Genomic DNA, 17444 nt, shown 5'->3' with positions numbered 1-17444 from the left:
TTAACAGGGATGAGCCCCTTGTCTCCCACTCCTCTTCCGAGAGGAGAATACATGTGACAAGATGCTTCCAGCTTTGATTTTATGCTCTCAGCCCAGGCACCAGCGCCATGATATCATCCGGGGCTGGACCAGCCCCCCTCCTTTTCCCTTCCCAAAGGTCCCGGGGCTGCAGTGGGGAAGCAGAAGGGTTGATGTGACCTCCACGGGCTTTAACACGCCCTGTCCCTGTCCCTGTCCTTGTCCCCATCCTCTCAGCATCCCCACGCAGCTCTCCCCCTGGGTTTGGGGGTGTGTGGGGGGGTCTCTGCTTGCAGGGTCCTGTATCCCTGGGAAGCACAGCTCTGCAACTTGATTTTTCAGGCCAAATTTAAGATTTATTAGGCCTGATCATGCCCACAGAAGGTTTGCCCGAGGGGCGAGGCTGCTCCAGGAAGCACTGTTCCCTCTGCCTCCTTCAGCCCTGCGTCCCCTCCCACCCCATCTCCTCTACATCTCCTCCATCCCCTCCTCAATCCCCTCCTCATCCCTTCCATCCCCTCCTCATCCCCTCCATCCTTCACACCTTTTCCACTTCTCCTCCATCCATCTCCTCCTCATCTCCTCCATCCTTTCCATCTTCTTCCTTTCCTCCATCCCTTTCATCTTGTCTGCTTCTCCTCCATCCCCTCCTCATCTCCTCCATCCCCCCCTCATCTCCTCCTCGTCTCCTCCATCCCTTCTGTCTTCTCCACCCCTTCTTCATCTCCTCCATCCCTCCTCATCTCTGGGCAGCAGGTTCCTGCTCTCCCCCAGGGTCAGGATCCCGCTGCCCCGGCCTCGCCGGGTGCTCATTTTGGGCCGAGCCACCCACGCAGGGTCTGATCCCCCCCAGCTCACCGCAGCTGCTCTCTAATTTCCCTTCCCTTCCTCCTCGCCTTGCCCAGCGCCGCTGTAATTTCCCCAGCGCCGCACCCGCATGCATTAAACATGCCCATAAAGAACAGCGTGGGCTGCCGGCACACATCTGGAGGAGAGGGCTGGAGATTACAGCCGGTTCCTGGCATCCGCCGGCTGAGAGGATACAGGAAAAGGGGGGAAACCAAGCCATCAAGTGACAAAGAGTAATAATAATTTTGTAAAAAATCAGGGGGAGGGGGGGGGGGGGAAATCAGCACAAGCCCCATCAAACGTCAAAGAGACCGTTTTTATTTGCTGCCAAAATAAAGATGTAAATTGAAAACAAAACCAAAACTAACCAAAACCGAAATAAAAATAAACCAAGGAAACAACCAGGGTCAGCTCGAATGAAGGCAAAAGAGATCCATGCGCCATGAACCGCGGGAAGAAACCGAAGAAATATGAAAAAATAAAGATCAAAGAGGACGAGGAAGGCTCCGTCCCCTAGAGAGAATGGCCGAGGCTGAAGTGTAGAAAAATAAAGAGCTGGGGAGGGAGAGCAGAGGAGTCCGGCGCGGGGTCACAGCTCTCCCGACGTCTTTATGACGTGGAAGAGCGTGACGTTGTAGATGACCTGGTGGCCGTTGTTCCAGGTGTAGAGCACCCTCTCCCGCGGGTTGTAGTCCAGCATGGATATGTGGGAATACTGGTTGTGGAAGGGAATATCCGTGTATTCGTAGCTGGAAGTGTTTGTGTAGTAGGCAAAATAGATCTTGGCGCCAGCAAGGTGAGAGTTGGTGACGTAGAGCGTGCCGCAGATCATGAAGGACTCTCCGGCGCTTCGTTTGGGGTAACCCGTGTCCCAGCTACGCAGGACCTCCAGCGTCTGGGGGTCCACCCGGCTCACCACGATGTTGCCGGCGTTTTGGTTGGTGGTGTAGACGGCCCACAGCCCGCTCTCGTCCACCATGAAGTCGATGTCGGAGAAACCGCCCCAAGAATAAGGGAAGGTGTTGTTGTAGCCGGCGCCGGCGAGGCTGCGCTGCACCAGCACGCTGCGGGAGCGAAAGTGGTACTTCACCGCGATGTTACTCTGGTATTTGTTGTAGTAGAGGGATCCGTTGAAAACCACGTGGCCGGTGCCGGCCCAGGGATGCGGCAGAAGATGCTGCACGAAGTTCTGGCCCGTCACGAAGTCGTTCAAGGTCCGGAACTCCAAGACGCGGCGGCCCTTGTAGTAACCGTCCATGTACCACACCTGCAGCGGGCTCGGGTTAGGGATGCCTGGCCAAAAGGGGGTCCCCCCCCACCCCCCCCCCATCAAGATGGGCCACCAGGACAGACGGACACAGCCCATGCCCTGCGCAGCCCCCTGCATCCCCGGCTCATGCAGCTGTTTATGCTGCCGCCACGCGCCGGGACGAGCTATTTTTCTGGCTCCTCGCTTTCGCCGCGTTTTCTGCGGATCCGATTTTTAAGGAGAGGGCCGTGCTCCGTCAGGAACACCCGGCCTGACTGAGTTCCCAGCCGGCAGAGGAAGATCCTGCCCGGTCTCCCAGTACAGCAGCCCGGTTGCCTTCGTTAGCGCTTGGCAGCGCTCCGCAGAGGCGACACGCGTCCCACGGGCAGAGGGTTTGCACCCCCCCCGGCGAGCGTGCACCCCGGGAAACGTGCACCCCAGGGACTGTGCACCCCAGGGACCATGCACCCCAGGAAGTGTGCACCCCAGGGACCGTGCACCCCAGGAAATGTGCACCCCAGGGACCGTGCACCCCGGGAAATGTGCACCCCAGGGACCGTGCACCCCAGGGACCATGCACCCCAGGAAATGTGCACCCCAGGGACCGTGCACCCCAGGAAATGTGCACCCCAGGGACCGTGCACCCCAGGAAGTGTGCACCCCAGGGACCGTGCACCCCGGGAAATGTGCACCCCAGGGACCATGCACCCCAGGAAATGTGCATCCCAGGGACCGTGCACCCCGGGAAATGTGCACCCCATGGACTGTGCACCTCAAAGAGTGTGCAACCCAGGGAATGTGCACCCCAGGGAGCATGCACCCCAGGAAATGTGCACCCCAGGGACTGTGCACCCCAGGGACTGTGCACCCCAGGGACCGTGCACCCCGGGAAATGTGCACCCCAGGGACCGTGCAGCCCAGGGACCGTGCACCCCAGGCAGCGTGCACCCCATGGACTGTGCACCCCAGGGACTGTGCACCTCAAAGAGTGTGCACCCCATGGAATGTGCACCCCACAGACTGTGCAACCCAGGGAATGTGCACCCCAGGGAGCATGCACCCCATGGACTGTGCACCCCAAGGAGCCTGCACCCCACAGAATGTGTACTCCACAGAATGTGCACACCACAGACTGTGTACCCCAGGCAGCGTGCACCCCACTGAGTGTGCACCCCAGGGACACATCCCCACTGAGGCACAGCCGGGAGGGCCACGGCAGCACAAGGCAGGCAGGTTGCAGGGGACACGGTGCCCGAGGAGCACTGAGGTTTTGCAAAAATCCAGAGCCAGAGTGCCAGAAAAGGATCTGCCCGCCTGCAAAATTCCCCTCTGCTTGGGCCTGGGAGGGTTTGGGGGGAAAAACATCCAGAAAAGAGCCACGCAGGAGCCACGGGAAGCCCAGGCAGGGCTGTGTCCCCCCCGCCCCCTCCCCACGGGTGCCCGTGCCACTCACCCGGCTGTCGGCGCTGGGTGTCATCGTGTCGGTCATCCACGACCCGAAGCGGGAGCCCGACGCTCGGATGGTGATGGGATTGCTGACGCCTGTCAGCTTCCCGCAGCCTGGGGAGGGTTTGGGGGGGGACGGGACACACACACAGGGTTTGGGGTTAGGGGTGGGCATCCCGGACCACGATGTTGCCCAGCTCCCTCCGGTCCCGTGGGCATCATGCACCCGGTGGGGAGGAACCGGGGCTCCCCCTCATCCCAGGGAACCCCCTTGGCCCCAGGGAATCCCCGGGCGGGGGGGGGGGACAGGGCAGCAGGATGGGGAAAAGCACCACTGGGCTCCGGCAGCGATTCCTGAGCGAGGAAAAGCAGCTCCTGCACAGATCCCAGGGCCCAGCTGCACCAGCAAACGGCCCATCCGTGCATACTGGAGGATGCTGGGCTGCTGGTATTATCATCATCATCATCATCATCATTATTCAGTTTATTCTGATTGTTATTGTTGTTGTTATGATTATCATTGTCATTATTATTTATTTTATTTTTATTTTTATGTTATTATTGTTGATTATTGTTATTATTATTTTTATTATTATTAATGTTATTGTTATTGTTGTTATTATTATTATTATTATCATCTCAGCAGTGCAGCCAAACGGGAGGCCCAGCCCGTGGGCAGAGTGGGGGGGATCGTACCCAGTTTTTGCATGCAGGCGTGCAGCCGTGCCTCCAGCATCAGCACCCGCTGCTGCAGCTCCTCGTAGTCGTAGGCACCCATCTCCTCCTGGATGGCCAGCAAGTTCCCGGAGAGGTTCCTCACCTCCTCCTTCAGGTGCACGATCAGCCTCGTGTCCGACTTGTACTGATCCAGGACGGGCATCAGAGGCAGCAGCTCCGTCATCTTGTCCTTGAGCTCCTGTTTAAGGGGTGCGAGGGGAAAAAAATAAAAAATAAAAAATAAAACCAAAACAAAACAACCCCCCAATTTTAAATGAAGCCCCTGCCTGGAGCCTGGAGGTGCTTGCCCCCACGCCTGCCGTCCATCTGTCCATCCCTCTGGGGGTAGCAAGCCTCCATCGCGGGGCGCGGCTTCGTTAACGCACCAGAGACGAGCCCTGTTCCCGGGGTCGCTAATTAATAACACTGACAAGGCTTTGCCTCTTCTGAGCACTTGGGGAGCAGGGGCAGGATGCGGCCAAAATGTGGGAGCGGGGGGTGAAATCCCCCCCCTCCCCAACCAGCCCGGAGCGATGCTCTCCGCCGGAGGGATGAAGGAATGGTGCCGGGGGGGGAATGAGAACGACAGTCGGAATTATAAACCAAGACCAGGATTTAAAAAGCTCCACTTCTTTTAGCACAAGGAGGTGCTTAAGAGGCGTTTTGGCCTTGAGCTGGAAGCACCCAAATAAAGACCTCAGCACCCTGCATGCCAGAGGGACGCTCAGCTCCGGGATCACCGCAGGGATGCCCGGGCGGATCCTGCCGGGATCGTGCCAGCCACGGCACCGGCGCGGCGGGGAAACCCGGCAGCGAGCTGGCCCCTGGCTCCGAGCCGCTCCGCCGAGTCTCCTTCGCTCAAGGACGCCCGTAAATCCACGTCCAGCACCTCGCCGGCCCACGGCTCGCTGGGTTTTCCCAGGGAACGAGCTCGGCTCGCCAGCACCTTTCCTCCCTCCTCGCCTTTCATTTCGAGGCGGCATTACCGGGCCGGCATTCCGGTGTCTCGGCAGGACTGCACCCCAACTCGCGGGGCTCAGCAGCTCCTGCTGTGATTAAACCAGCCGAGACATTTGCTGCAGCTCAGACGTTTAATCAATGTCTCGTCCCTGCAACTGTCAGCGCCCAGCGTCCACCCGAGCATCCTCTGGCCCGTTTCAGTGCCAAGAACCAGCCGCTCCCGCGACAGAAACTCTTCAGCTGTCAGGATGAAGCCTTAAGGCTCCCAAAATAAACCAGTGCCTCAGCGGGGGGGGGTGGGGGTGGGGGGTGGTAATGAGATTTTTTGGGGGGTGCAAAGGCGCTGCAGCACAGGCAGCGGCATCGATCAGCCCGCAGCGCTGACGGCTGCCACCCGTCAGGTGGAAATCGGGGCTCTGCCAGGGAAGAGCCGCCTTTTGTTTAATTAAAGGTGTCGCTTCGCAGCCAGATGGGCTGGGAACTGGCACCGGCACAGCCCCCCCCGGCGGCAGGATGCGGCCCCCGGGTCGGTTTGCCCCACGTCTTGTCTGGGCGCTCACAGGGGCTGGGGCACCCCGGCCCATTCCTGCACCGCGCACCCATCCTGCACGCTCAGGTGCTACAGGGACGCTCAGCTCGGGGAAGCCCCCCCCAGGGATGCTCAGCCCTGGGACCCTTCCAGTGATGCTCTGTTCTAAGACCCCCCCAGGGATGCTCGGATCTCGGACCCCCCAGGATGTTCTGTTCTAGGACCCCCCCAGGGATGCTCAGATCTCGGACCCCCCCAGGGATGCTCAGGCCTTGGACCCCCCTAGGGATGCTCAGATCTTGGCCCCCCCCAGGGATGCTCAGATCTCAGACCCCCCCAGGAACGCTCAGATCTCGGACCCCCCCAGGGACGCTCAGATCTCGGACCCCCCCAGGGATGCTCAGATCTCGGACCCCCCCAGGGATGCTCGGATCTCAGACCCCCCCAGGAACGCTCAGATCTCGGACCCCCCCAGGGATGCTCAGATCTCAGTCTACCGCCAGGGACGCTCAGATCTCGGACCCCCCCAGGAACGCTCAGATCTTGGCCCCCCCCAGGGATGCTCAGATCTCAGACCCCCCCAGGAACGCTCAGATCTTGGCCCCCCCCAGGGATACTCAGATCTCGGACCCCCCCAGGGACGCTCAGATCTCGGACCCCACCAGGGACGCTCAGATCTCAGACCCCCCCCCAAAGACGCTTGGCCACCCAGACCCCCAAAACCAGGACCCTTCCCAAGGTGCCCACCCACACCGGAGCATCACGCAGCACCGTGTGCTCGGGGAGGGCTGCCCGTGGGGCGCAGGAGGCATCGGGGGGGGGGGGGTCACAGTGTGAGGGGGGGCTCACCTGGAAGCTCTTGGCATTGAGGCTCTTCTGGCTCTCAGCAGCCACCTTCAGCCGGGAGTCCAGGCCCTTCATGAGGGACTCGGTGTTGCGCACGTACTGGAGGTCCCGGTAGGTCCGGAGGTCCAGCACCTCCATCGACTGGGAGATGTTCTGCACCTGCGTGGTGGGACGGGGAGGGGGGGGGCGGTGATAAAGCCCTCGGTCTAATTAACGCAGCTCCCTGTTAACGAGGAGGCCTGAGCTGGGGAAATTTGGCATGCCAGGGAAATTTGGGTGAGCACCCCCCAGGACCAGCTTGGGGTCACTGAGTGCTGGTGGGGACACGGCCCCAGGAGTCCCCCCCCCCCATCCGGGTGTCCCCATCCCCAGGGAGCGGGAGGACGAGCTGCTCCCCGCTCCACCACGCCGGCACTTATGCAAACACTTGCCAGAAAACTCTTCCCCCTGCAGTTTTAATGTATAAAATAATGCATTTCACTCATCCTGCTTCAGCTGTTATTTGTTTGTTTGTTTTTTTTTTTTTTAAACCACCCGAGCACACATTTCCCAGCCTGCTCTAAGAGCTTTCATTCTTTAATTTCATCCGCCGCAGCCGGCAAAGTTATTTTATTTTCCACGCTTTCAAATGATGCGAACGTGACCATGTTCCTCAAACCGTTATTTATTTATTAGCGCCGGCCCCGCTGGTATTTACGGTGCGGCCGCCACCTCGGAAGGGAGCTGCTTAAGAGGTGTTTTTGCAGCACGTTCCAATAAATGTTTAATGGGGTTTGCAGTGTGCCCGCCCGTGCGGATGTGGAAAAAACAGGGAGAAATTAAATGAGCTCTGCTCACGGCTCCGTGGGGAGGGGGAAGGCTAAAGGATTCTGCCAGCATCGCTGCGGAGCCCATGGGAAAGGAGTTGGGAGCGTGAAAACCCCCGTGGGAAACCTCCCGTCCCCCTATTCTGCATGGGGAACCCCCTCCGGGCTCCGCTAAATATTATTTAGGTCCTGGAGTTGCAGGTTAAAGCACCCCCCGGGATTTATCTCCCGGTTTGGGATGGTGCAGCATCGCCCCGGGGCTCACCTTCTCCATGAGCTGGCGGAGCTGGTGGCTGCGCAGGTCGCGGGAGCACGTGCCCTGGACGGGGATGACGGCCGTGCAGAGGCATTTGCCGTCGGGGGCTTGCGCCGAGGTGTAAACCTGCCAGCCCTCGTCGGGGCTCTGGAAGAGGGTCTGCGGGAGAGAGGAGGGGAGATGTCAGGGCCCCGAAGGGCGCTGGAGCCCCTTGCCAGGCACACCCACACCCACACCCCCCACCCACCCTGCCGCGCGCTCCCCAAAGACGCAGCGGCCGGGGCAGGGCTGGCAGCGTGGCATCGCTTTGGCAAGAGGCCAGAGCATCCTTCCCGGTGAGGGAACAGCACCCTGGCGCCAGGATGGACCCACCAAACCCTTCCTGAACCGTCACCGTCGTCACACGGTGCCGGCAAAGCCCGGGGCTGAGCACACCCTGCCACGGCTCAGCCCACGTAGCTCCTCCAAAACCCGTCCTCATCCCGCCGGGTCTGAGCCACTTGGCATTTTTCCCTCCTTTCGGGTTTTTATCCGGGTGATTTTAATATTTTTTTTTTCCCCCCCTCTCCAAGAGTCATTTCGCCGCAGTGATCTGCTCCAAACACGGGGGTTTCAGCTTCCCGGCGGGGCCCACGCCGGCTGCAAAATGACAGCAGGATGGGAGGGAATGACAAGGAAATCTCCATCATCTCCCCTCAGCCAGCTCCGCATCCCTCCTCTTCCTCCCCCCAGCCCAGCCCAGCATTATTTCCCACTAATAGAGTTGACGAGACAGGAATTTCCTCCACTGTGGCCATCACGTCCCCGGAGGGGAGCAGAGCTACAAATACAAACAGTTAATTCCTTCCCCTGGAATTTTGGGTCCCTTCGACAGCGGCAGGGAAACACCAGCACATCCCCCTGCCTGGGTGGGCACCCGGCCATCCCCCCCCAACTGAGCATCCCACCAGCCCCATCACCCTCAAAAAGCCAATTTTTGCATCCGGCTGCAGCTTTTCCAGGCAGATCCCGGCTCAGGGTTTTTCTTTCCATCTCCCAACGCAGCCGAGGATGGGGGTGACTGCTGTGGGCTCCCAATTCCCTCCCCCCCCACCTCCCATTTTCAGCTCACCCCGAAAAAACGAGCAGGGAAACACCCACCCCGCTCTCCCTTCCCTTTGCCTGATTTATTCATGCCATAAGCTGGTGTTTTTGTGCTGGGCCATTTAGCATTTCATGGGTAATTCATAATTATTAATTATGAAAATCAAGAGCAAACTCATCGCTCTCCAAGCGCCTTCTGCACCGAGCCAGGCAAAGATAAATGACCCGTTCCCTGTAACAAGCCAGGGACGATACTTTACTTTACACGCAGCGGTTTTAACTTCATGTTTCACATCAGAAGGGATTTATTGGACACGGCGGTGGCTAAACACCGTTCTCCAACCTCCAGCACAATGAGAATAAATTAACCGGTAGCGGTGTAAAACTCGCCCTTAACTGAGTAAATTCCTGAGTTATCACAGGGGGGAGGTAAATAGAGGATTTATTCAGCCCAGCTCCAACGCAGAGGAGATAGAGCCCAGCCAGGGTGGGGGCCGGGAGCCTTCGGCAACCCCGGCTGGTGACGAGCCACTTTGTGGGATAACGAGCCCTTAGGAAGTTGCTGGCGGACGGCGTCGTGCCCGTCGCTCGCTGCTACGGCAGGTGAATTAATAAGATGCACGATTATCACATGTACATGTTGGGAAAGTCTTCTAGCACGGCGCTGTGCAGTCCCAACCACCCAAAATTGGGGTCCCCAGGGCAGGAGGTGGGGGGGGGTGGGGTGTCCCCCAGCTGCTCCAGGCATGGCACAGCACCGGCACCCCCAGCACAAGCACCCGCAGCCAGCACAGGCACCACCCGCTCTCCCACCCCCAGGATCCTGGGAGCATCTTGTGCACCAGAAGCTTCATTTCTTCCCCACCACCCGCCAAAAAAAAAAAAAAAAAAGCAATTGAAATGAAAGAGCCCAAAGCAAACCCAGCAGCAACCTGGGCAGAGCATCCGCAGTCACCGAGGAACCATTTCGCTTTAGCCGGGACCCTTCTGGCTGTGGCTGAGCGGCAGGCGGACATAAATACTTTATAGAGGGCTAATGCATAATTAATGCCAGGCAGGAGGCTTGTGGCAGGCAGGATGCGTGCCGGCGGCGCTCCCAGCCACCGATTTGGAGGCTGGCAGAGCTCCTCTGCCTGCCACGCTGGGCTCCACACGGCGCGGAAACCCTGGGGTCCATCCTGCGCAGCCCCGGGATGCGGGCGAGCATCCGCGGGCCGGAGCCGGATCCCTTGGAAGCTGCTTTTCCCGCTGCAGCTCGGCGGCCGCATCCAGCCCCCGCCCTGCAGATAAACCCCCCCCACCCCCCCCCCCAAGGAGGGAGGTGGGGGGCAGCCCTGCCCGCGCCTGCCCACTGCGGCTCGGGGGCCTGGCGGCGGCTGCTCCTGGCGATATTTTTCGGTGAAACGCAGCCAGTGCAATCTGTCACGGGGTTATTAATTCGAGCTCCCTGGGAAAGCTGCCTGCGAGCAGCTTGGGAGAGCAGAAACTGCTGACACCCTTGGCTGCGGTGCAGTGGGATGCCAGAGAGCTGGGGGGGGGGCGGGGAATGTCAGAGCACCCCAAAGCCTCTCCTGGGGGACACCGGGGGGGTCCCCGAGCATCCAGGAATCCCCACGCAGCCCTTTGCCTCAGCAAAGCAGCCATGGCTGGGGGGGTACGGGGGCGCTGAGCAAGCGCCCTTCAAAGCCAGGAGACCCTGAATCAGCCCTGGCGGTAAAGGGAAGAGCTGCTCCATGTCTCTACCCCCCTCTTTTTGGAGAGGGGCGGCTCCAGGACAAGCGATGGAGCTGCTGCAGAGGATGCTCCGGGCTCTCTCCATCGCCGGAGCACGGCCCTGCTCCTCCGTGGCAAGTCAGGGTCCACAGCGTCCCCGGGGGCTGAGCCGATGGGACCACCAAAGCCAGGACTGGGCGACTCCAGTTCCAGACCTCAGAGCAGAAAAGGAACCGCTGTTTTCTAGAAATCGGCTCCGAGAACCCCCCCAAAAAAACGTGAAAGGCCGTAGCGGGCACCAAAGCCAGAGTGGCGAGTGCCAGTTTTTGGGTAAGCCCAGCTCGTTTCCGCAGCAAAGCGTCGCTTCGCTAAACCCGGGCGGGAGATCACACCCCACACGGTCCCCCACGCTCCCACCCGGCGTGTCGTGGCGGTGACTCCCGTGGGCGGTTGCGCCGGCCCGTTCCAGCCGCATTAGCAGCGCTCCTTCCCGGTGATTAATGATTTTACAACCAACACCAAAGAGTGACTAATGATTAGCCAATTATTGTAGAGCAGCGCCCGCTTTGCCCCCAGCGCCGCTAATTGCCCTGCGAGGAGATTTCTGCTTTGGGGGGGGGGGGGGGGGGCCACCCGACGAGACCCCCACCGCCACGCGCAGGGCTGCAGAGGCGAAGGCCACCGCGCTCATCCTCTGCAGAAGCCCGGCTGGGAATAATATCCTGAAAAAGATCCCAAGGGATCCCAGGGATTCCTTACAGAATGGGTCTGAGGGCAGCGGGGAAAGACCCCTCGTGGCATCAGCCCAAGGTGGGGGGAGCAGCCCCGTGAGTTCGGGTTGGGGAGGGGGGACACACACACAAAACCAGCCCAGCTGACACTGGGGTGCAAATGGGCTGCGCGCCAGCTTCTTCATCCCCAAAAATCATTTATCGCCCCCCCCCCTCGCTTGCACCCGAGATCGGCGTGAAGCACCCACGTTGGCAGGATTCCCCACCACAGCCCCCAGTCCCGCGAGGGAAGGCTCCAGCCTCCAGAGGGGTTTTCTCACCGCAAAGGACTGTGCCCCCCCCCCTCCACTAACATCATGGCCCCCGGCAACACCAGCTACAGTTGGGCACCCCACGGCCCTGACGGCGCAGCCCAGCCCTTCCCGGGGGGCTCGTTCCTGCCTGCAGCATCACCCAGCCCTGTCGCTGCCATTGCAGCCCCCCCAAACCTGCCCTCCAACCCCCCACCCCCCCGCAAGCGTCTATGTGTCCCCCCCCTTCTTTGCTCCCAACTTATTTTCACGTCACACACCCGGCCCGGCTCCCACGGGGGTTTGTGCCGAAGGGCTGACACCAGTCAGAGCCCAGAAAACCCCAGGGGAAATTTGGGGTGCCCCTGCCTGGGGAGAGCCAACAGCTCCCCAGGGTCCTGCAAATGAGGGGGATCACCCCCCTCCCCTGGCCAAGAGGCCCCCCCCCCCCGCCTGCCAGAATCCCCCTGGCTGGGGGGAGCAGCAGAACCTCCCCTATGGGGGTTCAGCCCCCCCCAGCCCCAGTCCTGTCCCAGTCCCGGGGAATGGCCCAGTTTGGGTCTACCAGGGGAAAGAAGGGGGTCAGGGGCCCCCCGACCCCCCGAGGGGGTCTCCTCCATTGGATGATCCCAGTTCCGAGGGGAGACCAGCTCCTGTCGGGGGGGTCCCCAGTGCACCCTGCTTGGGGGGGGGGGGGGGGGGGCGGGGAGGAAGGCAGGGAGGGGGGATCCCCGTGCCGCGGGGGGGTCCCCTGTGCCCTGCCTGGGGAGGGTGTCCCCGCACCCGGGGAATCCCCAGCGGAGAAGGGGGGTCCCATGTCAGGGGGACCCCGCTGTGCCCTGCCCGGGAGGAAGGGAGGACTGGGGGGGTACCCATGAGCGGGGGGGATGCTCAGGGGAAGGCGGAGGGGGCGTCCCCATGCCCGGGGGGGGGTGGAAAGAAGCGGGGGGGGGGGGATCTTGCTGCGCCGCATCTCAAAGCTGCCCAAACCCAGTACCGGGTGGCGCAGCTCCGCGCCGCAGCCCGGGCATCCCTCCCCCCCCACACCTCCTCCCCTCTCCCCAAATCCTCCCCCCCCCCCCCGCCATCTCCCTTCCCCGCGCTCCCCTCCCCAGTACCGGGCCGACTCACGATCTTCTCGGAGGTCCCGGCCCGTGACACGGCGGTACCGTTGAGCCCCACCAGCGAGGGCAACGTCTGGGACATCCAGTTGGTGACCATGGCCATGGTGCTCAGCACGGCCCCGATCTTCAGCAGCGGCACCGTCATGTCGCCGTCGCCGCCGCCGCATGCCCATCACACCCCCCACCCCTTCCTTCCTTCCACCGCGCCCCGCGCCCCCCCCCCCCCTCCCGGTACCGGTGCCCGTCGGGGCGAACCGCGCACCGGCCGCGCCGCCCCCGCCGCCTGCGGAGCCCCCGCGCCGCGCTCGCCCTTATAACGGAGCCGGCGCCGCTCCGGAGTGACGTCGGCGTCGCTGGCTCCGGTCCAGCCCGGTACGGCCCCGGTTTAGGGCGGGTCTGCCCAAAGCCCGGTCCGGGATGGTCCCATTCAACCCAGTTGCCTTTGGAGCAGAACCAGCGTGGGCTGGGCTGCGGGACCCCAGAGACCAGTTTGGGGGAGCAGGACCCCTAAAGACCCCCGGGTTGCGGGAAGAGGAACCCCAGAGACCCGCGGGTTGGGGGAGCAGGACCCCTAAAGACCCCCGGCTTGGGGGAGGAAGACCCCAGAGACCCCGGTTTGGAGGAGGAGGATCCCTGGAGACCTCAGGTTTGGGGGAGCAGGACCCAGGGTGATCCCTGGTTTAGGGGAGCAGGACCCCCAGAGAAACTCGGTCTGGGGGAGCAGCACCCCTGGAAACTCCCCCCCCCCGCCTTACCCTGGTACTGGTATCGGGGACCTCCACACCCCCAGTCCGGTTTGGAGGCTGCAGCCACCCCCGAGCATCCATCACCCCCCACACCGCGTCCAGCCCCCCTCCCAGACCCACTGAAGCCCCACAAGCCCCCCCCGGGCCCCCTACATCCTCATCTTCATCCTCGCCACAACCCACGGCAGTGGGGACCCGGGAGGATGCAAACCGCCCCCCCCACGCCACGGCCCCCCACCTCCTGCCACCCCCCCAGTGCACCCCATCCCCACAGCAGCGAGCTCCCTGGGGTCCCCCCGGATACCCCAAACCCCCTCAGCAGCTCTGCCCGTGGGTGCCCACCCTGAGCCCCCCACGGGTCCCGACCCAGTGGGTGCAGCGGGACCCCCGAAGCTTTGAGCATCCTCGCCCTGTTTTCGCCTCCGCCTCCCGTGGCACGGTCACACAGTGCCACCGCGTGGGGACAGGCACGCACAGCACAGGCTCCCACGCGGGGCAACCACAGGGAAAGCCCACCCCCCACGCACCCCACGGTGCCCCCACGCCGCGGGGTTTGGGGTGCTCCTGAGCTCTACGCCGCAGACACCGGTCTGGTTGTCACCGTGGAGGGGACAGGGCAGCACCCACAGGGACAATTGTCCCCGTGTCCCCCAGGACAAGGCCCCAGTAGGGACTGGGGGGTGGGTGCTCACCTCTGATCCCCCCCCTCAAATGCCCAGGGATCCCCAAAAGTGAGGATCTGCCCCCACTAGGGTTCCACAACCGGGTGCACCCACCATTCGAGATGTGGGTGTCCCCACGCTGGGACCCCCAGTGATGCAGCTGCAACATTAAGAACCTATTTTTGGGGGGGGGCGGGACACAGGGGGACAGGACACCCCACAGCTGTGGGTCAGGGCTTCCAAACTCCCCAAATCTCTCACCAGCCACGTGGGGACACTTGTGGGAACAGCATGTCATCGGCACGCCGGGTGGGCAGCTTCACCCGAGGGGCTTCGCACAGCCAGGGCAGCACGGGGGGACAGGGGAGACCCCCCCCTTGCGACCCCCAAAACCCCCTCCCCAAAACCCCCTCCCATTGCAGCGTTCCCTTCCAGCCCAGCCCAGAAACCTGCCTGCAAATAGCTCATTAACTCCAGCTCGTTAGATGGGGCTGAGCACGAGGTGCAGATGCAGCGGGGCCTCAGTGGACCCCCCCCTCCCACCCCCTAAACCCAACCCCGTTGGGGGGTGGGGTGGGGGGGCAGAGCAGCCATTTTGGGGGGGTAAGAGGGAGATGGGGATGCAGCTGTGAACCCCCCAAAGCTCTCTGGGCCCCGGCCATCTCCAGCTGGATCCCCGCATCCCAAATCCCTGCCCTGTCACCCCGCCGGACGACCCCCCCCACCCGGCTGAGTCACGCCCAAAAAAGGGGGGTTGGTTTGGGGTCCCACACCAGCCCCACCCACCTGCAGCTTGGGGACACGGGGAGGGTGGTGGCAGGGCCACCATCCCTGCCCAAAATTGGCCCCGGTTCAGCCCCAGCATCACCCCAGCACCCCACAAAAACACACACCCCCCCCGCGCCCCCCCTCTTCGGGAAGCGGCTGCAGGGAAGACCCAGCCAGGCCGGCGCAGCCCCCAGCCTGGCAACCCCAGCTCATGCATATTCAACAGGCTGCACAACCACCACTGAATATTCAGCAGGGCCAGCTGCTAATAACGAACCGCTTAATTACAAGTAACGCCAAGCCCGCCCCACGGCTCTGGCCGCTGACCCACGGGTGGTGCAGAAGCCGGGGTGTGGGGAGGGGACGGGGCCACCGTGGGGGGTGGGTCCCCAAATTGGCCTTGTCCCCGCGGCGGGGTTGCGGCAGCCGCTGCGGGTTGACCTCCCGCGGCCCCGGTGATGGGCTGAGGACGGAGGCAGCCCCGGGGTGCAGGGGGGGACACGCAGGGACACGGAGCTACGTCCTCGCGGTCTCACCCCCCGTGGGACCTTCCCGCCTCGTCACCTCCGCCCCGGCACGCGGGGCGCTGGGACAGTGCCATCGCCGGTGGCACTGGGTGGAGATGGGGGGGGTTGGCAGAGCCACGTTGCCCCCAGCCCCGCTGAGACAAGGTGCACAAGCCTGTGACACCCTTTGGCGGGGACCCACGCAGCTGCCACCGCCCGGGGCACAGCTGGAGCACAGCTGGCTCGGAGGGGGCTGGTCCCTCCCCGTGCCACCCTGGTGGCTGCCCTCAGGGGACCTGAGTCACCTGTCTGTGTCGTCCCCCCCCACACACATGTGCAGCTCATGCCGGCCCCAAGCCCTGCTGGGGTGCACCCATGGGTGCCTGCTCCCTCCTGGACCCATCCACAACCCCACTGTGTCCCCCAGGGTGGGGACAGCTGTCACCCCGCGTCCACGCCAGTGGAGCACGGCCCAGGTGAGGCGGGAGGGAGCCAGGCTGGTGCTTTCCCTCGTCCTCAGTGGCCACGTGTGAAGGTGCACCCACGCCAGAGCCATCTGTCACCCACGTGTCCCCACCACCGCGCCGGCACAGGGCGAGGACCCCCCCAGATTCCCCCTGCTCAGGGCGGGCACCCCCTTTCCTCCGTGGTCCCCGCACCCAGGTGGGTCACGGGCAGCCCCGGGCCCCCCCGAGACCGGGAGGGTGGTGGGACACCAGAACAAAGCCCAACACTCCCCCCCCGGGCTTGGGAAGGACCCCAGCACCCAAGTGCGACCCACAAACACCCAGACCCACCCCCCCTCCTCAACTCATCCCTCGGTGGGTGCCTCGGGGTGCTCAGGGTCCCCCCCCGGGGTGTCCCTGGCCTGGGGACACACCCAGGGCAGGTCCTGCCCCCACCCCCCCGCCCCCCCGCAGCGCTCCCGGTGCTAAACGGGTATCCCCCGGGGGAAGCTGAGGGCACCGCCCGGCCCCCCCCCAAAACCGAACACCCCACCCCACCCCCCCCCCCGCTCCGCGGCGCCCCCGCCCGCCCTTACCTGCATCGCGGGGGAACCGGCGGAGAGGAGGAGGAGGAGGCCGGGAAAGAAGCGCATCCTGAAGACACCGACCCCACCGGGGCCGCTTTTAACGTTCCCGGTAGCGGAGCCTTCACCGGGGTCGGGTCGTTTTCCCCGGGTCGTTCCCGGAACCGGTCCCGGAGCTGCAGCCGCTCAGCGCCGCCGCAGCCGCATCCCCCGGCCGGGCCCCGCCGCCGCCGCCGCCGCCGCCGCCGCCGCCGCCGCCTTTGTCCGCGCCGCCCCCCGCCCCGACCGGGCCCCGGCTGCGTTACCGAGCGGGGACCCGCCGCCGGCTGCAGCCGCGGCACCGGCCCGGGTTGGGCGGAACCGAACCGGGCTGGACCGAGCCGAGCCCGGAGGGAGAGAGGGAGGCGACCGAGCATCCCCCCCCCCCCCCGCCTTCTCCGGGGTACCCGCAGCCCGGGCGCAGCGATGCTTGGGGGGTGCAGCGAGCCCCCCCACCGGGGTAGCCCCCGGTCCCCTCGCCGGTTCCTTACCGGGGTCCCCGGAAATGGAGGGTTAAGGGGGCGGATTGAGGGGGGCAGCCCCGGGTCCCCTCTCCTGCCCCGGGTCTCCTCGTTGTGGGGTGGAGATTTGGGGGGGGGAGGATTTGGGGGACAGATCCCGGGTCCCCTCTTCAGACCCAGGTCCCTTCTGGAGGGTCTCTGAGGATGGAAGTTTAGGGGGGGAAGATTTGGGGGACAGTCCCATGTCCCCCTCCTGCCCCACATCCCCTCTCTGGGGTCCCTGGGGATGAAGATTTGGGGGGGGGAGGATTTGGGGCATGGTCCCATGTCCCCTCTCCAGGGTTCCTGGGGATGGAAGTTGGGGAGGGGGATCCGGGGGGGGGGGGGGGGACGGACAGCCCTGTGTCCCCTCTCCTACCCAGGGTCCCCTCTGGAGGGTCTCTGGGGATGGAAGTTTAGGGGGGAGGATTTGGGGGACAGTTCCCCAGTCCCCTCGCTGGCCCCGGGTCGCCTCTTTGGGGGCCCCCAGGGATGGAGGTTTGGGGAGCGGGGGGGCAGGCGCCATGCCCAGCTTCTGCGGGGCCCAGGTCCCAACCCTGCCCTCGCAGCCCCCCC

At 63.5% G+C, this 17444-nt stretch overlaps 1 protein-coding gene across 3 annotated transcripts; it reads right to left on the bottom strand.

Annotated features, from left to right (window-relative positions):
• Positions 1 to 1164: 1164 nt before the first annotated feature.
• On the bottom strand, positions 1165 to 16536 carry OLFM2 (olfactomedin 2). Of its 3 annotated transcripts, none has more exons than XM_042802866.1 (6): positions 16342 to 16536; positions 7686 to 7835; positions 6618 to 6773; positions 4259 to 4478; positions 3570 to 3676; positions 1165 to 2134 (listed from the first exon to the last, which is right to left on the bottom strand). In XM_042802866.1, the coding sequence occupies exons 1-6, from the start codon at positions 16396 to 16398 to the stop codon at positions 1457 to 1459; spliced, it is 1368 nt and encodes a 455-aa protein (XP_042658800.1). In that variant the 5' UTR covers positions 16399 to 16536; the 3' UTR covers positions 1165 to 1456. The 3 variants fall into 3 exon arrangements, with proteins under 3 accessions (XP_042658800.1, XP_042658799.1, XP_042658798.1); XM_042802865.1 differs by lacking the exon at positions 16342 to 16536 and adding an exon at positions 12625 to 12809; XM_042802864.1 differs by lacking the exon at positions 16342 to 16536 and adding an exon at positions 9692 to 11499.
• Positions 16537 to 17444: the final 908 nt, after the last annotated feature.

The sequence above is a fragment of the Tyto alba genome, unplaced genomic scaffold (genome assembly GCF_018691265.1).
Source record: "Tyto alba isolate M040663 unplaced genomic scaffold, T.alba_DEE_v4.0 Super-Scaffold_4, whole genome shotgun sequence".
Classification (NCBI taxonomy): Eukaryota; Metazoa; Chordata; class Aves; order Strigiformes; family Tytonidae; genus Tyto; species Tyto alba.
This window is presented reverse-complemented; position numbering and strand designations above follow the sequence as displayed.